The 26,001-nt window shown below is 51.9% G+C and overlaps 1 pseudogene and 3 gene segments (V, D, J or C); all 4 read right to left on the bottom strand.

Annotated features, from left to right (window-relative positions):
* The window catches only part of LOC108540637 (Ig lambda chain V-III region LOI-like), a 286,101-nt gene that overhangs the window by 3,409 nt on the left and 256,691 nt on the right, over positions 1–26,001 (bottom strand).
* On the bottom strand, positions 570–8,627 carry LOC108540613 (Ig lambda-6 chain C region-like; annotated as a pseudogene).
* The window catches only part of LOC108540636 (Ig lambda chain V-I region BL2-like), a 574,188-nt gene continuing 564,138 nt past the window's right edge, over positions 15,952–26,001 (bottom strand). Inside the window, 2 exon segments of the V gene segment in view lie at positions 15,952–16,413; positions 17,739–17,774. Of these exon segments, the coding sequence occupies positions 16,094–16,413; positions 17,739–17,774 (356 nt within the window).
* The window catches only part of LOC108540638 (Ig lambda chain V-I region BL2-like), a 132,269-nt gene continuing 127,902 nt past the window's right edge, over positions 21,635–26,001 (bottom strand). Inside the window, 2 exon segments of the C gene segment in view lie at positions 21,635–22,095; positions 23,674–23,711. Of these exon segments, the coding sequence occupies positions 21,776–22,095; positions 23,674–23,711 (358 nt within the window).

The following is a 26,001-nucleotide window of genomic DNA, read 5'->3' on the forward strand; positions in this document are numbered from 1 at the left end:
GGGGGTTTGTGGGGGTGGAGGGTAGGGTCCCTGGGATGACGGGAACAGAGTGTGCCCATGGAGAAGGGGAGATGCTCTAGGCTTTGATGAGGAAATACAGGTGGGGTGACCACATGGCCTTGGAGGGGGATGGACAAACACCTTGAGAGAGGGATGGCATCTGGACAGTGAGGGCCAAGGGCAACAAGGAAGGGAGCTGAGATGTTCTCCCAGGGCCGTAGGGATGTAAGGAGGGTGTGTCCCCAGGCAGCCAGAGTTGGATATGCTCACAGGGCAGCAGGAAGTACAGCGGAGACATGGGTAAGAATGAAGATGCCTGGGTCCTTCTGAAGACTATTTCCTTATTCTGGAACATTCTATGGGGATGAGGTGATGGAAAAAGTATGCCTCAGAGAAACATCAGGATGCTCCCAGGCAGCACTATCACAAGTTCAAAGGACTGTGTTCACCTTTGGTTGGAGATAATCAAATTTAGGAAGGAAAGTGGATAAACAAAAATGAGCAGACAGCATGTTTTCTGATTGACAAGGAGGACATTTATTGAGGGTTTACTGGGTGTTGGCAGAAGGACTGGATGACTTGGGGTGGGAGGGAACACCTCTGCCCTGGGATCCTGCAACTCCAGGCCCCTGTGGGTGGGGTGAGGGTCGGGGGCCTAAGAACATTCTGCATGGGCCACTGTCTTCTCCACGGTGCTCCCTTTGTGTGTGACCTGGCAGCGGTAGCTTCTGTGGGACTTTCACTGCTCGGGCATCAGGCTTAGGTAGCTGCTGGCCACGTACTTGTTGCTCTGTTTGGAAGGTGTGGTTGTCTCCATGCCCTTGGCGACTGGGGTGCCATCTGCCTTCCAGGCCACTGTCACGGCTCCTGGGTAGAAGGCATTTATGAGACACACCAGTGTGGCCTTGTTGGCTTGGAGCACCTCAGAGGAGGGCGGGAACAAGAGTGACCAAGGGAGTGGCCTTGGGCTGACCTGCGGAATGGATGAGGGGCAGGGGGTCAGAGTCCTGGTGTCCACCTGGGGAGCCCCTGACATCAGTGTGTGAGGAGTGTTCAGGCCCCCCAGTGCCAGTGCAGGACCTCTCAGATGTGGTCCACACTGTCTCAGAAGGGTGTGATATGATGTTCCTAAAAGAACTCGGTCAGTCAGAAAACCTCTGAGCTTGACCCCTGCCCATCGCCTGCTTGGAAACCTTCCTAGGACTTGGACCTTTTGTACAGAGAGTGGACCTTCAGTTTCCTGGCCCTGCTTCACCCTGTCATCCTGACGTGGTCCAGCTCTGGTTGTGTTCTCTGAGCTCTGTGAGCCTCCTGTCAGATTCAGTGTGGAAACTTTTCTCACCTGACACAACTGCTCTGGGTTAGGGGAGAGTGGGTCTCTCACCTAAGGGCTCTGTTTGTACCCATATCTCCTGGATCCTCTGCAGTGGAGTCAGGGCCTTTGCTCACCCAAGTCCCACTGTCTGTCTGTCCTGGGCTCTTTTTCTGTGGAGTCTGTGTTAGAGTCTCTCTGTGTTTAGGGTCAATCTACACTTTTTGTGCCTTGGGATCTGCCTGTCAGTGAACTCAGGGGTTCCTGCTTCTAGGGGTGCCTCCCATAGGGACCCAGCAACCACCTCCCAGAATGCCATGGCCTTTCGTGACCCTTTGCCTGGCTCCTTCATGTCCAGAGCCTTTCCCTCCCTCCTGACAGGGCTTCAGGGGTCCCAGGCCAGCTCAGGGCTCTCTCCTTGGGAGCCTACAGAAACCCAGAGAGGCCCCAGCACCTCCTACTTTGTTACCAGCCTGGATCCGGAGTCCCACAGTCCAGGGGACTGGGCCCTGAGACTCTGATTTTTCATTTCCCAATCTTGGCTTTGAGGGTTTCAGGTCCTTCTAAAGTCTCCCAGGTGGTCACTCCTTTGAACACTTTGTTCTCTCTCCCCCATGAGATGGGGCCTCAGTTTCCCTTGCACAAAGCTCGGTAGGCAGTCAGAAGCCCAGGCGGGGAGAGGACGGAACTCAGCAAGTTTTAGGGAAGTAGCCTGGCCCTGGCAGACAGACAGACGATTGAGTTTCAGTAGCTCATCCAGTCTAGTGCCCTACCTCTGAGGCCAGAGGTGAAGGGGTCTTGGTGACCCACTGAGGCAAGGGTCTGAACAGTGAGGGGAGAGATCCTTGACCAGGACCTAGGCTCCAGAGAGAAAGCTTCACTACAAGTCAACAAAAGATACAGAGAAGAACAAAAGCAGCAGAAAATTTCTCAGTACTTTTGGGGAGAGCAGGGAAGGAGGGGGAAGAGACTCACCTAGGATGGTCAGCTTGGTCCCCTCGCCGAACACCCAATGCTGTGACACAGGCTCATACAAAAACCCTCCCTGGACGCCCCTACCCCAACCCCCGCTGCAGCTGTGATGGAGGAAGCTGGGGCCACTGCTCCTGGTGGCATCTGCTCATGAGGGAGTTCACACGGCTGCCACACTCATCCCCACAGAGAGAGGTTGACAGGTGACATCCTGTGACCAGCAGCAGGATCCCTAGAAATCCTGGTTCCTGGAGGACAATGGATTTGGTTTTCCCAGCAACTATCATGCAGCCATGGGGATGAGTTTATTGGAGGGCATTGTGTCACTAGGAGTGAACTTATGTGGTCAGGGAAAAATGGTCTCCCTGGTGGAGCTGACTCAACACTGACTACTTGGTGACACCCTGGGTGATGCAGAGAGTACCGTCTCCCTCCAGGGAGAAGCAGGTTACCCTAGAGTGCGGTGTCCTGGGAATCTTCCTGTGAACGTAGCTGTGACTCAGCCCCACCTTCCCTGGGCTTGTCCTAGTTGGGATGGGCCTGGCCAGTGAGGCCTGGCTGGTCCCCACTGGAAATGCCAGCCCCATCCAGGGTAAAATGGAAGGATCTCCTGCACCCCTCAACCTGTTCTGATGTTGGTGGGTGGGGCAGTGGTTGCCATTGCAACCACTTACATTATTCAAGTAAGGGGGACATAAAGGAGCTCCCGCGTGTGGTCTCCAAATATCACCTTCCGCTAAGGGATGTGAGGTCAGTGCGGTATCCCAGGCCTGGGGCAGAAAAGGGACATGATGAGACAGAACCTCTCATCCTCTGAGAAATCAGGAGCCATGGAAGCTCCTGGGGCAATGGGAGAAAATCAGATGCCACCTGAGGAGGTGCCCAGTGGCTAAGTGTTCATGTTTTGTAGCCGCATTGTCATTGCCAATTCAATATAATCACAGTGGAACCCGCATGTCAGATGTCCTGACATGCACACCAGCGGTTTGCCCTGAAGGATGTCCAGGCATCAGATCATCAGTTATCAAAGTGGTGAATGAAAGGCAAGAATATACATTTTTTCTTTTTCCCAAAGCATGAAGCACACTCCTGAGTGCCCATTGCAGCTGCTGGGCCCTCCCTTCAGGAAGCCCTCATGAGGAGGAGGTGAACTGAAGCCTCAGCCCTCTGCCTTCCATCTCATCTGAGGGACGAAGTTATTGATCATCAGATGCAGCTGATGTCACTAAAGGAATGACAACACAACATGGGTGTTTTTTCCAGAAGTAGCCACATGCCACATGTCCTGGGAAGGGATTATGCCAATGTCCAGCCTGAACCCCCTTGAGCTCTTGATGCTAGAACCATTTTTTAGGAAAAGAGAGGTTGAGGGAAGTACTGGATTCCTCTCAGGGAGGCGGTGGCTGCATCCTGACTGTGGGACCAGCTCACTGCTCCTGCAGCTCCTGCCTTGCCAGGGAAAGCCAGAGCCATTTGGGAGACACCTGCAGATGAAATGGGCCTAAAAACACATTCACCAGTGATATCATCAAGTATTTAATTCACATAGAAACGAAATTAAAACTACGAATATGCAGCAGCACCACAGAGTCAACTAAAAAGAGACACAATGATATTCACAAGACATTTGATGAGACCCTGATTAACTATTTTTGATGTCAAGAAATCCTTGATATTCTCTCCAGTTAAGTATGTGATGACTAGCATTTGCTTCACGCCCTTGCCTGAGGGAGTAGTTTAGTTCTTTTGCTGTGGGTGAGTCCGCATTATCTGAAAATGGATGATGCTGGGGACCGGGTGATGGGAACCTTGGAGTCATTACTATTCTTCTGTATCCCTATTTTTGTGTTCAGAGATCTTCATCATAAAAACATACAGTAACTTATAGAGAGGGTGAAGCTTGGGACCGTGTCTCCCATGGGCTTGAATTTTCATAGCTGTGAAATGGGTCAAACAGAGGCGGAGGAACTCTGGGTGCCTGAAATTCAGTTCAGCTCACAGCTGTGATTTGGGGCAGGGGTGGCTGAGATTCAGCTCCAAAGAGGCCCCTCTCTTTCTACATCATTGTGGAAAAAGTCCCCAGGCCTTGCAGCTCTGTCCCTGCCCTGGCTGGCCACTCAGCAGCTGCTCCTATGTCCCCGATGAACCAGAAACAGTGGGGGTCCCAGCCCGGTCACTATGGATTCACCGAGGCAGTCAAGGCCTTCAAGGGACCAAATTGCCCTCTGTCAGGGACCCTGGGATGAGGGTGTCTCTGAGTGAGGCTGCACGTCCACCATGGTGCAGGGGGTGAGGGGACGACGGAACAACGTGACTCATGGAGGGAGTGGGGCCTGGTGGGATGAGGGTGTTTGGGGCAGTTGAGGTCCTGGGGAAGCCTGACTTTGCCTATAGCCCCAAGGTCACGTCCACCCTGTGCTGACCTTGCGTGAACCAGCCTTGACTCTAGTCCAGAAAGAGACTCTGACACAGACTCTCCCCGATAACCATGGGATGCCCATTCTGTGCCTGGGACAGTGTCTTTGCTCATTTGTCTCAGTCCACCGGAGTCCTCCCCTCACACAAGCTGACCATTGCAGGCTCAGCCACACACCAAGCACACACTCACTCCACCCTAGAGCCTGACTTTAGAATCGGGAACTTCATGGTTGAGATCTCAGCCATGTGCTGGTTAACTTTGAACCTTTAAGCCCATTTGATCATAACTGGTCACCTGGGTGCCCCAGCCTCACCCCAGGTTCCAGAGCTAGTGACATGAACAACAGTATCTTGTAGAGCATGCTAGGGCTCACTGAGTTGGCTGGGACGTTGAGCAGGATTCTGGACTTCCTGTTTCCCTGTTGCAGGGCTTGTCAGTGTCTTTGCTTAGCCAACATGTGTCTTGAAAATCTGTGAAATTCACCTGTGAGTTTCCATTCCCAGTTCCTTTCCACCAGTTCCTGGTGATGGCACCACCATGGACTTCTCACCCAATAAACTGGGCACCAGGATTTTCCTCATCCTCACTGAGAATTCAAGGAGGTTGCAAATTAAATATTAGATAAGAAACGAAGAGAGGGAGCAGGATTTCTTGTTGCCAATGAGGATATTTATTGAGGGTTTTGGGGGTGCAAGGAGAAGGGTTGGATGACTTGGGGTGGGAGGGGAGACACATGCCCTGATCCCGCAGGTCTAGGACTCCGTGGGTAGGTGAGGGTCGGACACCTAAGAACATGCTGCAGGGGCCACTGTCTTCTCCACAGTATTCCCTTCCTGCGTGACCTGGCAGCTGTAGAGGTTGTGGGACTTCCACTGTCTGGCACTAGGCTCAGGTAGCCTTGTTGCTCTGTTTGGAGGGCGTGGTGGTCTCCACACACTTGGTGATGGAGATGTCATCTACCTTCCAGGCCACTGTCACAGCTCTCGGGCAGAAGTCACTCATGAGACATTCCAGTGTGGTCTTGTCTTGGAGCTGCCTGCCTCTGGGGTCAGAGGAGATGAAGGTATCTGAGTGACCAGCTGAGGCATACAGGGGTTCTGAATAGGGAGGGGAGAGATTAGCCTCCCAGGACCAAGGTTCTAAAGGAAACCCTGACCACAGGCTGTGGCAAGTCCTAGACAAAGATCAAAATCAGAATAAAATTGTCACCAGCTTGGCGAGAGCAGGGAAGGAAAGGGAAGAAGACACTCATCTAAAATGGTCAACTGGGTCCCTCCACAGAATACCAAATACCGTGACACAGATTCATACAAAAACTCTTCCCTGGGGCCCCAACTCCCCTCCCCATCCCCACCTGAAGCTGATGCAGGAAGCCAGACCACTGCCCCTGGCGGGCATTTGCTCAGCAGAGTCCACACACCTGCCTGCCCTTCTGGAGCTGAGATGGGACGGTTGACCCCGTGTATACAATAATGGGATATCTGGAAATGGATAGGCCTGAGGAAGTTGGTGTCTGGATCAGGTTTTCCATGTGACTGTGACCCAGGAATGGGAATGAGCTCTTTGGAGGGCATTTGCTTCATGAAGGAGTGAAATGACACGGAAGGGGACAGGGACTGTCTATACTTATAGGGTTGTAACCCTGATCTCTTGGTGTGACTACAGGATAAGAGCTGGAGGCGTCCTCAGGTTTCCCCAGTGAGTGCCTTAGAGGAGGGGCAGCTTGCCCCAGAGCCAACAATCATGGGAAGCTCCAATGTGACCACAACCACATCTCCAGGGGGTCTCACTTCTATCCTGGTGTTGTCTTAGTTTGGGATGGGCTCACTAGCTTCTAGTATGAAATACCAGCCTCAACCTCCAGGGAGAAGTTGGAAGCAAGCCTCTGTTACCCATTCAGGGTCTCGTCTCATTTTTGGGTATGTCTGGAGTTTCTGACTCAAAAGAGCTGTGTGAGTAGCATCCCAAGTGTGGTCACTAAATCCCACCTCCCACTTACGGGGACCAGTCCACTTAAGGTTAATGGGCAATTCCAGACACAAAGGCAGGAGAAAGATGTGCCCAGGACAGATTGTGAACAGAGAGCAGAAAGCTGTCGAGATCTATTGGGTTCTTTCAGGAGAATCCAGGGGCCACCAGAAGAGGCACCCAGTGGGCCATGGTGGGTCATTTTCATCATCAATAAAACAGAACTGTGGTGGACTCAAGTGAGTCATACAGTAACATAACTTTGAGCTCACCATGAAATAATTGTTCATCTTCACAAGATGGCAGGCAACACGGTCATCATTATTAAGATGCTAAATGAAAGGAAAGATTCAACATGCCTATGCTATTTCTTACTGAAATAAGAATCGTACTCCCAGAGAAGCACAGAACATATGAGGGCACACCCTTTACAGATGCTCAGTAGGAGGAAAAGGTAGTCGAACTGAAGTGCAGTCACCTTGCATCTGTATACCAACTAATGGCACTGGATACTAAGTGCAAAGCTCAGCTAACGTCACAAATAGATGACCCCATATGGGAGCCCACTAGCCAAGCGGTCTTGCTGAAAAGTTGCACGGGGCCTTGTTAAAACTTTCTGTCCAAGAACCCATTTTCAGGAAATGCAGAAGCAGAGAGGAGTACTTGGTTCCGGCCTGGGGAGGTAGCAGGCTGCATCCTGACCATGGGAAGGTCCTGGGACCAACCCTCAGCTCCTGTAACTCCTGCCTTGCAAGGAAATTAAAAATCAACTAGGAAGATACCTGCAGACGGAACAGGTCTAAAAACGCAGCCACCAGTCACAATTTCAAACCGTGTGGAATCCTCATAGAAATGAAATGCAAAACCACAAAATAACAACAACACAAACACAGGTCTAGTGAAAGAAGCATAGAACATTTGTGAAGTATTTGATGGGAAACGTCCTTTTTTGGATATGAAAGAATTATTGATAATTTCTATTTAGGTTTGTAAGAATGTAGTTTTGCGGGGGTCAATATGTTTAGAGACACAAATGGAATGTTTAGACTAATGGACATGATGTCTACAATTTGCTGCAAACAACTGTGTAAAAGAGGTTGCTTGATTGTGGGTGGGTCAACATGAGCTGTATTATCTCATGTTTTTAAATTTTCTTACTGTCAGTTTCCTGTAATATCTTGCAAGGCAGTAATGAGAGAGATTAGTCTTGGGACAGCACCGGGGGGCATCCAGAGGGGAGTCTGGAATCCTACCCAGCAGGGACATTGAGAAGGTGGAGAGCAATGTGGTCCTCCTTGCTGTTGGAGTCTCAGCTTTCACATCCATGAAAAGGGGCCAGACAGGGTGGTGGGAATCAGGACCCTTAAGTTTCCTTCTAACTTGTAGGTTGTGATTTGGGGCAGGGGTGGCTATGATTAGGCTCCAAGAGGAGCCCCTTCTCTGCCCCACTATGCCCCTAGAGTTCCCTGCCCTTGCAGGCTCTGTCTCCGGCCTGGCGTGACCACCCAGCAACTCTGGTGAAGGCACCCGCCACATCGCTGATGTGCTGGAGGCACGAAAAAGGGGTCTGACAGCACCCAAGACTGATGAGGAGTGCTGGGAAGTGCATCTCCCAAGGCCATCTCACCCACTGTCGGGGACCCTGGGACAATTGTGTCTCTGACATCAGGCTGTAGGTGCACATGGAGGGGCTGAGTCACATGAGTGAGGGAGGGAGTAGGCCCTGGTGGGGTGGGGTCTAGGATAGCTGAGTCTTATGAAAGCCTGACCTGCCTGTAGCCCTTAATTCACACTTACCCTGCCCTGACCTTGTGTGACCTGGCCCTGATTCTTGGGTGAATATGATTTTGACACAGCCTCCATCAGATAGCCAGTGATGCCCATTCTATGCTTGAGATGGTACCTTTCTCATTCAGTCCAGGCCACTTGAGTCCTACCCTCACACAGGCTGGCCATCGTGGCTCCAGCCATAACCATAATCTAACTCTACTGTGTCCCCTGACTTTAGAATTTGAGACTCTTCATGGTTGAGATCGCATCCCTGTGCTGTCTTTCTGACCTGGCCAGTGTTAACCCTGAGCCTGACCCATTTGATCACAACGAATCATCTGTGTGCCTCAGCCTCGGCACATGTCCCAGCACTAGTGACATGAATATCAGTGTCTTGAAGAGCACCCTAGGGCTAAGTTGGTTGGGACAGTGAATAGAATTCTTGACTTGCAAGGTTGCATAAAATGAACTGTTGGCCGGGCACAGTGGCTCACACCTGTAATCCCAGCACTTAGGGAGGCTGAGGTGGGCGGATCACGAGGTCAGGAGATCAAGACCATCCTGGCTAACACAGTGAAACCCCGTCTCTACTAAAGATAGAAAAATTAGCCTGGCATAGTGGTGGGCATCTGTAGTTCCAGCTACTCGGGAGGCTGAGGCAAGAGAATGGCGTGAACCTGGGAGGCGGAACTTGCAGTGAGCCGAGATCACGCCCCTGAACTCCAGCCTGGGCCACACAGCAACACTCCGTCTCAAAAAAAAAGAAAAAAGAAAAAAAAGAACTGTTTACAACTGCAGGACTTGTTAGCATCTTTCATAGCTAATGTGCATTGTGAAAGTGAGAACTACACTGAAGGGTTCCATTTTCCAGCCTTTTCATGTCTCCCTGGTGATGGCACAACCATGGACCCCTCACCTAGTAAGTGGTCTCCTAACTGGGTATCATGGATGGGACAGGGAAGTTCAACCCTGTTCCTGCTCTGATCTTGGCCTGGGCTCAAGGGTTTTCCATCTCTAGTCCAAAGCGGGGTCCTGGAACGCTCCTCGTTTTTCCCTGATACCCCGCTCAGGGCCACCACGCTGTCCTCACTAGGTTCCACATCCTTCCCAGGTGGGCAAGAACTGCATTTCAGGGCCCGCTCTGCACGGACAACTTTCTACTCCGGATCATGGTTCCCACTGGCACAGGAAGCTCACCCGGTTCCCTGGCAGGTTGGGTAGGGTGTGGGATGATGGGGACGTGGGATCTCACTTCAAACTGCCCGTTGTCCCTGAGCAGTGACTCTTTAACAAAGGCACATGACCAGACAGACGGCACATTGGAAACTGGGTTCTATGTGATCAGGTCTTTATTGAAAAGTAAAATTGAGGAGGGTGTTGGACTGGTCTGAGCTGATGCCAGGGTCACGGGTATGGCGGAGAGTTGAGGGAGGGGTGACTGGGAGAGGAAGGACCCTCTGAGAAGATGACTGGGGGAGGCAGTGAGCCTCCTCCCTTGGGTGACTTTCCCACTGGGTACAGAATTCCCTCCACTCTAAATGGAGAACCCAGGAATGGCTAGGAATTATATGTCAGAATAGAAAAATTGAGATAAAACAAGATCTCTGATTGTCAATGAGAATATTTATTGAGGGTTTATTGAGTGCAGGGAGAAGGGCTGGATGCCTCGGGGTGGGAGGAGAGACCCCTCCCCTGGGATCCTGCAGCACCAGGCCCCCATGGGTGGGGTGAGGGGTGGGAACCTATGAACATTCTGCAGGGGCCACTGTCTTCTCCACGGTGCTCCCCTCCCTTGCGTGTGTGGACCTGGGAAGCTTGTAGGGGCTCCTTTGTGGGACTTCCACTGGTCAGTTTCTAGCGTCCAGGCTCAGGTAGAGGCTGCTGGCCGCGTACTTGTTGTTGCTCTGTTTGGAGGGTAGTGGTGGTCTCACTCCGGTGATTAGCAGGGCTGCATTGCTTCCAGGCCACGTGAGCGACTCCCGGCGTAGAAGTCAGCTGATGAGACACCTAAGTGTGGGCTTGTTGGCTTGAAGCTGCCTCAGAGGAGGGCGGGGAAAGAGTGAGCCCCGCGCGAGGGGGCAACCTTTGGCTGACCTGGCGGGGTGGAGGCTGAGGCGGGAGGGCGTCAGAGTCTGGTGTCAACGGCTGGTGAGTACCCTCGCCTCATGGTAAGGTGAGTCCCTGACGCTATGGTCAAGGTGTTGGGTGCGGCTTGTTCCAGTACTGTGTGTCCGAGGGTATATGCGGCTGCCGAGGGGTCAGGCTGTTTTGCAGCCAATGCCCGCTGATCTGCACTGGGAGGCTGTTTTCGCCTTAGACAGCGTTCTGATCACGCGTGTCTGGATCTCTGCGGGGATATATAGAGATACTAATCACAGCGAGAGCAATCTGACCCTCAGGCGCGGCCTGACCACTGCCGCTCGTCCTTTACTGTCCATCACTGACAGGGCGGCTTCTGGGTGAGCACTTTTGTCGCGCGCTGAGCAGATCAAAGAGAGCTGCCTGTGGTCTCGTCACCCTGCATAGCGAAGCTCTGAGGTTACTTTTTCTGGCGTGCGCCTACCGCTGGCTCTGTGGATGCTGGGACCGTTTGGTGCCCTCAGGCTGTTCCAGCCAAACTATGTGTTGCTGGAAGCCTGTTGTATGGAGAGAAGGGGCCGTGGGGGGGATCAGAGAGTCTGTCTGGCTGATACACCTGGGTTATGCATATTCACGAGGAGCTTTTCTGCATGCGAACCCGGCCACGTTCCGGTGGGCTTACCCTGGTCCATGGACGGCAGCGGGGGCTTTCCGCGCTGTGTACTCTGCCGCCTCCGTGAGGTTCGCGGCCTGCTGGGACAAGGGGGGCTATGTTCCTGAAGAGACCATTAGGAGGCGCTGCCTTTCTCACATCCTCCTGCGCTTTTTGGAGAACCTTCTTCCCTGGCTTTCTGGTGTCCAGAGGTCTGCTTCTCCCTTCTTCCTCGCTTTTCGCTGGGTTCCTGGAGGTTCTTCAGGGCTGCGGGCTCAGGCTCAGTTCCTGGCAGCCGCCCACGAATTCCAGGACTGCCCCACCCTCACGCCTGCAAACCTCCTGGTCTGGAATTCTGGTCCGGTACGGGTCCAGCACTTTGATTTCGCTAGAGCATAAGCCGCTCACGCGGAGCACTGGGGTCGTCCTAAAGTCTCCAGGGAGGTCCCTATCCCTTCGGACCGCTTGTTGCCTGATTCCCCAGGAGATGGAACCGAAGTACCGATAGAAGCAGTGCTGCTCTGACAGAACGGGCCAGACGAGGCGGCCAGAACAGAAAAAGAACGGCTTGGAGAGCCCAGCTTCTCTGGGGCCAGATGGCGAGACAGGACGACAGAGAGGAGAACAGACACAATTGGGCCCTTAGGAGGTGATTTCCTATACAGTCCCTGCTCCCCTGGCGGCGCAGAGGTGGAATGGGGTCGTAGTGAACGTGCTGAAGCAGCGGCAGGGGTCCTGATAGGGGAGGGCAGAGGTCCTTGCTCAGCGGCCTGGGATCGCAGGCAGAAGCCTGACCACCAAGTTGACAGCAAGATGTAGAAAGCAGACAAAAACCAGAGAATTGTCTCAAGAAGTCGGGAGGGTAGAGATCAGAGAGGGAAGAAGGAAAGACTACAGCCTACGGACGGTCCCAGCACGGGGTCCTCCGCAGAAATAAACCCTCATACGCACATATGTGACACATGGCTCAAGTGATACGCAATAACAACTCTACGCACCGCTAGAGAGACAGACACGCTAGATCCTTGAATTTCAAAGCTGCGGCCAATGTCAGAGCTGTGTGATAAAGAGGGCAGTGATATGTGTTCTAGGGAGCTACTAGAACACGTGGTGGCATCTGGCTCATGAGTGAGTCCACAACGGCCCCCCAAGCAACTCAAGATATCACACAGATGAAAGAAGGAGACGCGGTGACCTCGCGATGTACATCAATCGCAGTCCGAGATAGGGAGAAATTCGGAATAAATCATTCTCATGTGAGTGAGCATTATGGGTTCTTGGATTTCCGTCTTGCTCTGCTCGAGAACGCTCCTCGCATAAACGAGCGCTCTTCGTTATGTGAAAAGCGCAGCGATTATGAAGGATTTTAGTAATAGAAATGGTGAAATTGAGTTGTGTGGAGACTTCTGGGCAGGAGACTGAAATTGCACTCGCGCATCGATAATGGGATATGGTGGCGTCTCTCCTTAATACATAGAACCAAAGGATTGTAGAGAGCAGAGCGCATGAGAGAGTATTTATAAACTTGATGGCTAATTTGTCTCATGGGGTAGTTGCAGTAGGTTTAGTGCTTCTTCGCGCACTCCCACGGAGAGGCCCTGGTTTGCCTAGAGTGGCAGTGTTCTCGGGAACGCTTGGTGGGTTTCAGGCCGCCACCTTCTGGAGTAGTATCTAGTTGGCTGCGGGCCTGGTCAGTGAGGGGCCTGGCAGGTTCCACAATATGAAATGCGCAGCCACAAGTGTTTAGGGTAACCCTGGAAGGCATCTCCTGCAGGGCCTTGAATCATGGCGCTCATATAATGAGGTGGGGACAAGCTGAGGGTGGTATGGCTGCCATATGTCTTTTTCAAGTGCGGACAGTGAGGGAGGGGGCCTCAAGAATGTGGTCTCCAAAATCACCAGCCTCTCACTAAGGGAATGAGGAGATCAGTGGGAGGATCACTAAGGCCTTAGTGGAGGAAGAAGCACATCAGACAAATAAAGAGAAGGGGACATGATGAGAACACAGAACCTTCTTATCCTCTGATTAATTGCAGGAGCATTTGTGAGGAGTCTGATGCACTTGGGGAGCGCTCTCCTGGGAAGATAATTCATCATGTGGTGGTCACCATGTCATCATGAATTAAATAGTCAATGACAGTGGCTTGCGCAAAAATATTAGATAGCTTGAATCCTAGATTCACCGCATGAGAGAAGACACATGAACTGTTCACGCCTGGAAAGGATCGCTAGGGTCGGCATGGATCATCTTGTGTGCAAAGTGGCTCCTTCGCTAGAGCATGAAAGGCTGCACTCCTGGGTGAAAGAACCAGCTGTAGACCGCCTGACTTCACAGACACTCTGCAGGCAGCTCATGAGAAGGAGGTGAAGCTGGAGAGCCTCGGAACGCTCTGCCTTCCTTCGCATCTGAGGGATGTAGCTATTGACCATTCTGTGACCCTTAGCATTACTACAAGAGTGGCGCGTGTGGACATGGGTGACTTTGCTGGGGCAGCAAGGCCCATGTCCTTGGAAGCCATTTGCAATGTCCAATCTGAATCAAGTTAATCCCCTTCATGCTAGAATCATTTTCCAGGAAAAGAAAAGCTGAGGGAAGCCCTAGGTTCCTGCTCCAGGAGGCATGGCTGTATTCCAACCAGGGGAAGGTGTCCAGACAGCTCTCAGCTCCTGCAGCTCCTTCCTTGCCGGGAGGCTCTAGAGCAATTGAGGAGATATTCACCAGTGACCACCGGCCTGACGGCACATGCACCCATTACCATTTGATGCCATATTGCTCCTCATATGAGCAACAGCACCAACATGTAACTAAGTCAGTGCACTTGTGGTGTTTGTGATGCATTTGAGGAGACCCTGCTTAATTCTCCATATTAGGGAATTAGGGATAATTTCTATTTAGGTTTGGTAATGATATTATAGTTATTTTAAGGTCCATATCCTTCCAGGACAGTAATGGAGTACTTACAGGTGAACAGATCTGATGTCTGGTATTTCTTTCTAAATACTGTGTAAGGGAGAATTTATTTTGCTGTGGGTGGGTCGGCATCATCTGTGAATTGCTTATTTTGAGTGCTGGGTGATGAGAACATGGGACATTGTTGTCTTTCTGTCTCCTTATTTGTATGTTCAAAGTTCTTCATAATATACACTTACAACGCAGGTCAGTCTTTGGACAGCTGCTGGGTGTGAAGTAGACCGTGGCTTTGTACCCAGCAGAGCTGTGGATCTGGCCCTCCTTGGGTGGTCTCAGTTTTCGCATTCGTGAAATGGGCTTAGAGAAGGACTGTGGCCAGTGGAACCCTTCAGTCTTCTTGTAATTCAGAGGCTGGGATTTGGAGGAGAGGCGGCTGTGATCAAGCACCAAGGGGCCCTTTCTGTGCCTCGTTGTGACTGCAGAGTTTCCTGTCTTTGCAGGCTCTGTCCCTGGCCTGTCAGGGCCACCCAGCAGCTCTGGTGAAGGCAGGTGCCACATCCGTGATGTGCTGAAGGCGGAGACAGGGAGTCTTAAGTTTGCCTGGGCACTAAGAACGCACAGTCATCCAGGGCCTCCATAGCAGTTTGGGTAGGAAGGCTCCACCATTGTGAACAAGGGAGGGAGAAGGTCCCAGTGGGCAGGAGGGTCTGGGGGAGCTGAGTGTTCCTGGATGCCTTGACCTTGCCTGTATTCCTCCCCCCACATTCACATAGCCCTGACCTAGTCTGACCCAGCTCCAACTCTTGTCATGAATTTGACATGGCCTCCTTTAGACCTTGAGCCTGACCCTGAGCCTACAGCCGTCTGATCATACAGCCGTAAAACCTTTGTTCTTAAATCTCACTTTATGTTCCATAAACTAGTTCCATGAAATACTAGCATCTTGCAGAATATTATGGGGCTTTTTCAGGTGCCAGATGGATAAATGTAACTTTAGGAAAGCTAAGCTTTATCATACGAAATTATTTCCCTAGTAGAGAACTTTTCATTGCCTCCTCTTGGATAACGTGCATTGTCAAGTCTAGGAAATGCACCTGTATGTTTCATTCTCCAAGCCTTCTCAGTGCTTCTGGTGGCAGCACAAGTATGGACTCCTTTCCTGCTAAATGGTCTGGTGTGGAATGGGGATTTTCATCTCTGTTCCTGCTGAGACCGTGACATTGACTCATAGGTGCTCTTCACCCTTACTTCTGCCTCTAGCCCACGGATCTGGGCTCCTCAGAGACCCCTTCATTTTTCCTGATTTCCCTCTCAGGACTGTCCTGCATCCTGGTGCCGAACCATGGTATTTCCCAGTTTTGCAAGACCTACATCCCACCAGATGCTTGCAGGACAACATGAAGCTCTGGATCATGGATCCCCCTGACACAGAGAGCTCCCTGGAGTCACTGGCTTGGTGTACAGGTTCAGGGATGCCATGTCAGGGACCTGGCGTCTGACAAAGAGCAGACATAGCCCCTGTCCCAGACCAGCAACTCTTCAGCCCAGAGACCTGAGCAGACACAGCAGGCATGTGAGCAGTGCCGTGTGATGCGTGGTTAGGTCTCTGCCGAAAGACAGAATCTAGGAGAGTGTGACACCCCCCTGGTCCCAGCCAGGCAAGGTTGGTGGCTCAGGGGTACAGTGGAGAGCTGAGGAAGGGGTGTCTGGGTGAGGAAGGCCCCACCTGCAGAGATACCCAGGGGACTGAGAACCCCTTCACCTGGGAAACTTTTGCACTGGGCTCAGAATTCTTTCCATCCCAAGCTGAAAACCCAGGGAAGGCTAGGAATTATATGTGAGAAAAGAAAAAATGAGATAAAGCAAGATTTCTGATTGTCAATGAGAATATTTATTGAGGGTTTATTGAGTGCAGGGAGAAGGGCTGGATGCCTTGGGGTGGGAGGAGAGACCCCTCCCCTGGGATCCTGCAGCACCAGGCCCCTGTGGGTGTGGGGTGAGGGGTGGGACCTATGAACATTCTGCAGGGGCCACTGTCTTCTCCACGGTGCTCCCTTCATGCGTGACCTGGCAGCTGTAGCTCTTCTGGGACTTCCACTGGTCAGGCGTCAGGCTCAGGTAGCTGCTGGCCACATACTTGTTGTTGCTCTGTTTGGAGGGTGTGGTGGTCTCCACTCCCGTGTTGACAGGGCTGTCACCTGCCTTCCAGGCCACTTTGACGACTCCCGGGTAGAAGTCACTGATGAGACACACTAGTGTGGCCTTGTTGGCTTGAAGCTCCTCAGAGGAGGGCGGGAACAGAGTGACCGAGGGGGCAACCTTGGGCTGACCTGCGGGGTGGATGAGGGGGAGAGGGTCAGAGTCCTGGTGTCCACCTGGTGAGTCCCTGACCTCAGCATATGGTAAGGTGTTGGGGTGCGCTTGTTCCAGTACTGTGTGTCCGAGGGTCTATGCCATGCCGAGGGGTCAGGCTGTTTTCCACCATGCCCTGATCTGCACTGGGAGCTGTTTCGCCTTAGACACCTTCTGATCACCTGTTCTGAGATCTCTCGGGGTCTTGGTCTCTCACACGGACATCTGACCCTCAGCGCCCTGACCCTGCCCTCTCCTGCCATCCTGACAGGGCCTTCTGGGTGACATTTGTCCCCTGAGCAGATAAAGAGAGCTCTGTGTCTCTCCTGCATAGCGAACTCTGAGGTTACTTTTCTGGCGTGCCTCCCCTGCTCTGTGGGATGCTGGGACCTTTTGGTCCCTCAGGCTGTTCCAGCCAAACATGTGTTCTGGAGCCTGTGTATGGAGAAAGGGCCTGGGGGGATCAGAGAGTCTGTCTGCTGTCCTGGGGTTTCTCTTATTCCACGGAGTCTTTTCTGGCATCAACCCCACGTCCTGGCTACCTGGTCATAGCAGCGGGGCTTTCCCGCTGTGTACTCTGCCCCCTCTGATCCCCCTGGGCACAGGGGCTATGTCCTGAAGAGACCTAGGAGCCTGCCCTTTCCTCACATCCTCTCCTTTGGAGACCTTTTCCCTGGCTTTCTGGTGTCCAGAGTCTGCTTCTCCCTTCTCCCTCCTTCCTGGGTTTCCTGAGTCTCAGGCTGGCTCAGGGCTCAGTCCCTGGCAGCCCCCAGACATCCAGGGCAGCCCCCCCACCTCCTGCCTCACTCTGGGTCTGGATTCTGGTCCGGGGTCCCAGCCCTGTGATTCCTGAGCATCAGCCCTGAGGACACTGGGTCCGTCTAAAGTCTCCCAGGAGGTCCCTCCCTCGGACCCCTTGTTCCTGATTCCCCAGGAGATGGAACCGAAGTAACCGAAGAGCAGTGCTGCTCTGACAAGAACCCAGACTGAGGCGGCCAGAACAGAAGAACGCTTGGAGACCCAGCCTTCTCTGGCAGATGCAGAGACAGACAGACAGAGAGGAGACAGACAAATTGGGCTTAGGAGGTCATTCTATACAGTCCCCTCCCCCTGCGGCCAGAGGTGAAGGGGTCGTAGTGACCTGCTGAAGCAGGCAGGGGTCTGATAGGGAGGGCAGAGGTCCTTGCTCAGGCCTGGGATCCAGGCAGAAAGCCTGACCACAAGTTGAAACAAGATGTAGAAACAAACAAAAACAGCAGAAATTGTCCCAAGAGTGGGGAAGGAGAGGGGAGAGGAGACTCACCTAGGACGGTCAGCCGGGTCCCTCCGCCGAAATACCCAACACTGTGACACAGGCTCATACAAAAACCCTCCCTGGGACGCCCCTACCCCCAGCCCCCAGTGCAGCTGTGAAGGAGGAAGCTGGGGCCACTGACCCTGGTGGCATCTGCTCATGAGTGAGTCCACACGGCCCCCACACTCAACCCACAGAGAGAAGGAGACCGGTGACATCCTGTGACCTGCAGCAGGATCCCAGGAAATCCATTCTTCTGGAGGACATTGGGATCTTGGATTTGGTTTTTGTGCCAACCATCAGTCAGGCCCAGGATTGGATTTATTGAAGGGCATTAGTGTCGCTAAGGAGTGAATTTCCACAGATGGGATAGGTGGGCTCTTCTCTGCAAAGTTGAACCAACCCATAGTTCAACCTTTGGTAACACCATGGGGTAGTGCAGAGGGTGCCCCTCTCCTCCCACGGAGAGGCTGGTTGCCCTAGAGTGCAGTGTTCTGGGAACCTTGGTGGGTTTCAGCCCCACCTTCTGGAGTAGTTCTAGTTGGCTCGGCCTGGTCAGTGAGGCCTGGCAGGTCCCAATATGAAATGCCAGCCACAAGTGTTAGGGTAACCCTGGAAGCATCCCCTGCAGCCCTGAATCTGGCCTCATATTGGGTGGGACAGCTGGGGTGGTGGCTGCCATTGTCTTTTTCAAGTGCGGGACATGAGGGAGCCTCCAGAATGTGGTCTCCAAATACCACCTCTCACTAAGGGATGGGAGATCAGTGGGGGATCCTAGGCATTAGGGAGGAAGAACACATCAGACAAATAAGAAAGGGACATGATGAGACAGAACCTCTTATCCTCTGACTAATCAGGAGCCATTTGTGAGGAAGTCTGATGCCACTTGGGGAGACCTCCCCTGGGAAAATATTCATCATTGGTGGTCACCTGTCATCATGAATTAAATATAATGACAGTGGCTTCAAAAATATTAGATAGCTTGAATCCTAGAATTCACCATGAGAGAAGACATGAACTGTTCACCCTGGAAGGATCGCTGGGTCCTGGATCATCTGTGTGCAAAGTGGCTCCTTCCTAGAGCATGAAGCTCACTCCTGGGTGAACAGAACCCAGCTGTAGACCCCTGACTTCACAGACACTCTGCAGCACTCATGAGAAGGAGGTGAACTGAAGCCTCAACCCTCTGCCTTCCTTCCCATCTGAGGGATGTAGCTATTGACCATTCTGTGCACCTTACATTACTACAAGAGTGGCAGTGTGACATGGGTGACTTTGCTGGCAGCAGCCCCATGTCCTTGGAAGCCATTTGACTACAAGAGTGGCAGTGTGACATGGGTGACTTTGCTGGCAGCAGCCCCATGTCCTTGGAAGCTATTTTGCAATGTCTATTCTGAATCCAGTTATGTCCCTCCAAGTTCTAACCATTTTGCAGAAACAAAACAAAACAAAAACAGAAGTAGATGATAGCCCTGGGTTCTTGTTCTGTGAGGTGTGGCTTTATTCCAACCAGGTGAAAGTCCCCAGACAGCTCTGAGTTCCTGCGGCTCCTGCCTTTCCAGGAAGCACTAGAGTAATTTAGGAGGTATTCACTAGTGACAACCAGCCTAACAGCACATGCACCCATCACCAGTTAATGCCATATTGAATTCTCAAATAAGCAACCAAAAACCCCAAAATAACCACGGCACCAAGACATAACTAAGTCAGTATGTATGCTTCTGGGATTTGTGAGGCATTTGAGGAGCCTGTGATTATTTCTTAGTATTAGGAAATTAGTGATAATTTCTATTTAGGTTTGGTAATAATATTTTAGTTATTTTTAAGCCCATATCTTTCCACCATAGAAATGGGATATTTATAACTGAAAAGATGTGATGTCTGGTATTTGTTACGAAGTATTGTGTAATGTGGGGGGTTATTCTGCCTTGTGTAGGTCAGTAATGTCTGTGAATTGCTTATTTGGGGGACTGGGTGATGGGAACTTGGGGGCATCATTATTCCTGTGTCTCCTTATGTATGTGTTCAAAGTTTTCCATAATGGAAACTTACAACACAGTGAAAGGAGGTCAGACAGCTGCTGGGGATGGCATTGTACCCAGCAGGGCTATGGATCTGGCCCTTGGTGGTCTCAGTTTTCCTCTCCAAGAAATGGGCTCAGACAGGTGCTGTGGTAACTGGAACCCTCAAGTGTTGTTCTAATGAGGGGCTGGAATTTGGATCAGGTGTGGCTGTGATCAAGCTGTAAGGGGCCCTTTGTTTGCCTCATTGTGACTGCAGAGCTTCCGGTCTTTGCAGGCTCTGTCCCTGGCCTGTCAGGACTACCCAGCAGCTCTGGTGAAGGCAGCTGCCACATCCCTGATGTGCTGGAGGCAGAGACAAGGGGTCTGAGAGTACCCAGGCATTGAGGACTCACCAAGACAGCTGGGGTCTCCACACCCAGGAGGCCAACATCATCTGCTGCCAGAGACACTGGGATGAGTGTCTCTGAGATGAGGCAGCAGGTGTACATGGGATTGGGTGGGGAGGCTGCACCGTCACGAGCTAGGAAGGGAGAGGGTGCTCTGCGGGCAGGAGGGTTCGTGGGATCTGACTCCTAATGGAGGCCAGGCCTTGCCTGGAGCTGTCAGCCCACATTCACTCAGCTCTTGTCCAGCCTGACACAGCCCTGAAACTCATCCTGAATTCAACTCTGATATAGCCTCCCCCAGGCAATCAATAGATGCGGAGTTTGAGCTTAGATTGGTGACTTTTCTCATGTTCTCAATTTCCCCACATCCTCCTGCTCCTGCAGGCTGACCATCATCAAGATCCATCCACAAACCAGTCAGAAACTAACTCTACCTGGGCCTGACTTAGTAGTTCACACTCTTCATGCTTGACGTCCAGCCCCACTCTAGTGTTAACCTTGAGCCTGATCCCCAGTCCACAGCCATGTGATCATACACCTGTAATATCTTGTGCATCAACCTCACCCCATATTCCCCAAACGAGTTCCAGGAAACACTGGTATCTTTCAGAGTATTTTGGGTTTTCTAATGGTGGAGAAGGAGATCATCATGCTTTTGGATATGCTATGGTTCATCATATTAAACTGGTTCCCTAGTTCAGGATTTGTCAGTGTGTTTCCTCAGCCAGTGTGCATTGTGGAAGCCTTACAAAGACACCTGCATGATTCCTTTCCCAATGTTTTTACGAGTTCCCAATGGCGGCACAGTTATTTACCACTCACCCAGTAAACACTCTCCTGACTGGTTCCTCGTATGCAATGGGGAATTTCAGCTTCTGTTCCTGCTGAGACCGTGGTCTTGAGTCAAGGGTGTCCTTTTTCCATTATTGCTGCCTCTAACCCACATCTGGTCTCCGGGGACCCCCTTCGTTTCTCCTGAATCTCCCCACAGGGCCCCAGCAAACCTCCCACTGGGCCCCTGTTCCTTCCTAGTTGGGCAAAGACTGCAGGATAGTTCTCTGGATTGCGGTTCCCACTGGCACAGGGAGCTCACCCGGTTCCCTGGCAGGTTGGGTGGGGTGTGGGATGACGGGGACATGGGATCTCACCTGGAACTGCCCCCTGTCCCTGAGCGGTGACCCTTCAGCCCAGACACATGACCAGACACATATGGCACATTAGAAAGGCTGGGTTTTACATGATCAGGTCTTTGTTGAGAAGTAAAATTGAGGAGGGTGTTGGACTGGTGTGAACTGATGCCAGGCTGCTGGCTCAGGGGTACAGTGGGGAGTTGGGGGAGGGGTGACTGGGAGGGGAAGGACCCTCTGGGGAGATGGGGAGGCTGTGAGCCTCCTCCCCTTGGGTGACTTTGACACTGGGTGCAGAATTCCCTGTACCCCACACTGAGATCCCCGGGGAGGCTACGAATTTAAGAAAAAAATAAGATTAAACAAGATTTCTGATTGTCAATGAGAATATTTATTGAGGGTTTCATGAGTGCAGGGAGAAGGGCTGGATGCCTTGGAATGGAGAGAGAGACCCCTCCCCTGGGATCCTGCAGTTCCAGGCCCCCGTGGGTGGGGTGAGGGGTGGGAACCTATGAACATTCTGCAGGGGCCACTGTCTTCTCCACGGTGCTCCCTTCGTGTGTGACCTGGCAGCTGTAGCTCTTGTGGGACTTCCACTGGTCGGACGTCAGGCTCAGGTAGCTGCTGGCCGCGTACTTGTTGTTGCTCTGTTTGGAGGGTGTGGTGGTCTCCACTCCCGTGTTGACAGGGCTGCCATCTGCCTTCCAGGCCACTTTGACGACTCCCGGGTAGAAGTCACTGATGAGACACACTAGTGTGGCCTTGTTTGCTTGGAGCTCCTCAGAGGAGGGCGGGAACAGAGTGACTGAGGGGGAAGCCTTGGGCTGACCTGTGTGGGCAGGGAAGGGGGTGAGAGAGGGCAGACAGACCACTGGGGTGTTGTGGAACCCCTCTGTCTGTCTAAAGTCTCTGGGAGGGTTCACAGTGGGGCTGTCCGGTCCACTCAGGGTTCTCTGCTTCTCTCCTTTCCCTGTCCTTTCCACTCATGCCCTGTGGAGGGCAGACAGCTCTGTACCTTCCTAGGAGCCCTCCCAAGTCACCTTTCCCAGGTGTCCTGGTCCAGCCCCTCTCCTCTACAGCCTCGATTTCCCCATATACCCAGGGCAGGCTGTGTTCCTTCTTTGATCTCTGGAGTTTGAATTCGGAATGTGGCCTTGACCCCTGGATCCCTCATTTCCACCCCTAGATACCCCCTCCACTACCCACTTTATTCTTCCGGGACCTAGAGCCTCCTCTGTGAACTGTGGGTCCCCTGCTCAGCCCGTAGAGCTGTCCTGGCAGGCAGTGTGGGGGGAGGCCCAAGCCTGCTTTGAACTAGAGCTTTCTATCCCTCACATGCACCAGGCTCTGCCCCCGCCCAGCCCACTTGGCTCTCCTGGCAAGGAGTGGGCTCCATCTAGACAAGCCTTGGGGCTCCTCTGAGGCTTTGAGATGTCTCCTGTGTCCACGAGCCCGACTACAGAACCCTTCACCTCAGCTGGTCTTGTGGTTGCCCCCCTAGACTATGAGACTCAGCAGCCCCCTGGTCCACCCCAGCAGCCTCTGATGACCCCAAACTTCATGTGGTAGCCATGGAGTTCTCTGCACCCCTCATTTGCTGCCCTGTGGTCATCTGAATCTAACATGCCCTTTGAGGCAAGCAGGAGTCCGATCCGTGAACAGAGAAACACCGAGCCCCAGAGGTGATGGGGCTCCAGGGACAGACACATCTCTGCCATAAGACACCCTCTCCTTTCTGGTGACTGTCCTGGGAGGGTTGAATTCTGGCACCTCCCCCAGTCTCACCCGTCCTTCTGTGTCCCCATGTCCTCATGACCCAGCACAGGCCACAGAGCTGCAGCCTAGACCCAGAGCCCTCCCTGTGCCCTCCACTCGTCTCCCCTTCGGGTGACTTCTGTGTCACCAGGCCCCCATGTGGCCCTCCCAGACTGGATGGGCATCGAGTCCTCAGCGTAGACCCTCAGCTGTTCTTGGGGCTTCTCCCCTAGACTATGAGACTCAGCAGCCCCCAGGCCCACCCCAGCAGCCTCTGGCCTTGACCCCAGGGGTCACTGGGCAATGTCCCTAAGGCCACTACAGGGCCCTTCATCAGAGCCAGCCTCTGTCCCTCACTCAGACATCTGCCCTGGAAGAGAGGAGGAGCCCTGACCCTGCCCAATCCCAGCTCAGGCCCCGGGACCAGGCTGCATCCAGCTGTTGGAACCTGAAGGCGGCTGTTCCCACTGTGAGGGCCCTTCCTGCCGGTTACCCCAAAACTAACACGCCTCCTCCAGGCCCCATGGAGAAAGGTAGGGGTCAGTGCTTAAGGCTTGGAGGACAGATGGGAGGAAGCCCCAGAGAGAGAAAACAGATTTTCCAGGGACAGCAGCGGGGTGAGACAGTCTGGGAAAGGTTGAGAGCCACTTACCTAGGACGGTGAGCTGGGTCCCACCACCGAAGATGTAACACAGTGACTGAGGCTCAGACCAAAACCTCTGGGGCCAGCACCTGGGCTCTGCTCCCTAGGGGCTGGGCTAGAGTAGGAGCCTGCTGGGCATGATGGGCACAGGGTTGCAGGAGGCGGGGCTGGGACCTAGGCATGAAGCAGGGGGCTGGCCAGTCTCCCAGAGATTTCCCCATGCCTGTCCCCTGTCCAAGGCAAGTGCCACCCACAGCCTTGGAGTCACCCCAGTGTGTGTCCTTCCTCTCTGAGGCTGTCAGTGCTGATGACAACACTGGGACCAATAGGTCCCAGCAACTCCCTGAGTGACACATCCCCTCCTGTGCAGTGTGGCAGAGGAGTGCTGAGTTGGCTTCGACCCGTGCAACCTCGTCTGGCCTCATTTAAAGGGCCTCTGAGTCCCCCACATAAGTGTCCCCAGTCAAGCCTGGCTGGCTTTCTCCCTAGATTGAGAGCACTGAGTCATTCCTTCCTCAAGTGGAGAGTCCTCTGCTTTCTACCCATGGAGCGCAGTTCAGTCCCACTTTGTGCATGAAGCTTTTTCTGATCTCTCAGATCATTCTTTCCATCTCCCCATCCATCCAGTTGTCCATCCAGCTGTTCATCTATTCATCTGTTTGTCCATTCGTCTGTCATCCATCCATCCGTGCATCTGTCTACTCATTCATCCAACAACAGCTCCCAAGCATCCATCTGTGTCAGGTACTGTTTTTATGCTGGGACATGGCAGGGTCGCTTGGCTCTCAGCCTCATCTCTCCCTCAAATCTCTCTGGTTAAGGCCAACAGTCCTTTGTCCCAGTTCAGTCTGTAGTTCTTCCCCAGTCCCCTTCAGTCTCTGCAAGAAGTTCTTCTTTCTAGTCACTCTCCCCTCCTTGGTGTCTGAGACTGCCCCCTTTCCTCCTCCTTGGCTTCCTTTTCTCTCAGGCCCATGCCCAACTGCTGACTCCCAGATCCCCATCCTGGGTTCTGCTCTCTGTATTCTCCTAATTTTCTCTGCATCTGACCCTCATTGTGCACACTCACAACTGTCCAGGGGTCTTAGATCCCTATTTCCAGCCCTTACCTCTCTTTTTGGCTCCAGATTCACATATATTCTGCCTCCTCAACTTACGTCTGCTTGGATGCCCTGTAGACACCTCCAACTCAATAGATCCCAACTAAACTTATTTCCATGTAACGTTGCTCCTCCACAGAGTCCTCACTTCAGCAAGTTACTCTTCAAGCCAGAGGCATCCGGGGACATCACAGAATGCCTTCCCCTCATTGTATTGCGCTCTGTCCTAGGCATCCTAGCATGACACAAGATACCATTAACATCCCCAGAGAAAAGAAAACACCCAGGTCACACACTAAGAGTTCATGATGGCAAGAATCCTCAGACTTTTCCAAATCTGATTTTATTTCCCAAGGGAATTTATTTACATTGCAAGATAGCCATTGTGACGGGGCCAACAATTTTCATCTCAGCAGCAGCTTGTATTTAATACATTTGTATTTAAGACGTGTGCAGAAGATTTTTGAAACAATTTCATATAATAGTAATATAAATTCAACACTTGTTTCTCATATAAAGAAAGCAAACATTTCGCATTTTATTAAGTTACTGAAGAAAACTTGCTTAATGAAGAATATCTCCCCAAATTTACTGCAACCTTCATATTTAAAGGCAAAACATTTGAAGAGTCAGAAACAAGGCAAGGTTGTCTATTCTCACTTTTATTATTCAACATATTCCATAGATTCTAGCCAATGAAATGACATAAAGCGGGGAGAGGAGGATGTATAAATATTAGGGAAAAAGAGAGAAAATTGTTTTTGGCAAATGGTGTGATAGTTGACTAAACACACACACACACACAGAGAATCAGCTGAAGAACTGCTGGAATTAATACAAGAGTTAAAGTGGCTGGATACAAGAGTAACATACAGAGGTTAACAGGGTTCCTTGCTATAGAAACAGTAATCATTTAGGATATTAAATTGGGAAAAAAATTGTAACTTCAATAAAATTATATTTACAAACGCTTTATGAATAAAAAGCAAAATGTGCAAGATTTGCATGAATAAAATATTAAACCACTTCTCTGAGTGAATGGAGAGTACGTCATGTCTCTGGACAAAAACATCACTGAGCATTATAAATATAGCAGTTCTCAAATTAATCCCATATTCTGTGATATTACAAACATAACACCAAAAGAATGATTTTTGAAAATTAGGAAACCGATTCTGCAGTCTGACTCTTAAGAATGACGGGTAATAGACATGACTTTTTTTTTTTTTTTTTTTTTTTT

This window comes from Rhinopithecus bieti, unplaced genomic scaffold (genome assembly GCF_001698545.2).
Source record: "Rhinopithecus bieti isolate Rb0 unplaced genomic scaffold, ASM169854v2 scaffold_19723, whole genome shotgun sequence".
Taxonomy (NCBI): domain Eukaryota; kingdom Metazoa; phylum Chordata; class Mammalia; order Primates; family Cercopithecidae; genus Rhinopithecus; species Rhinopithecus bieti.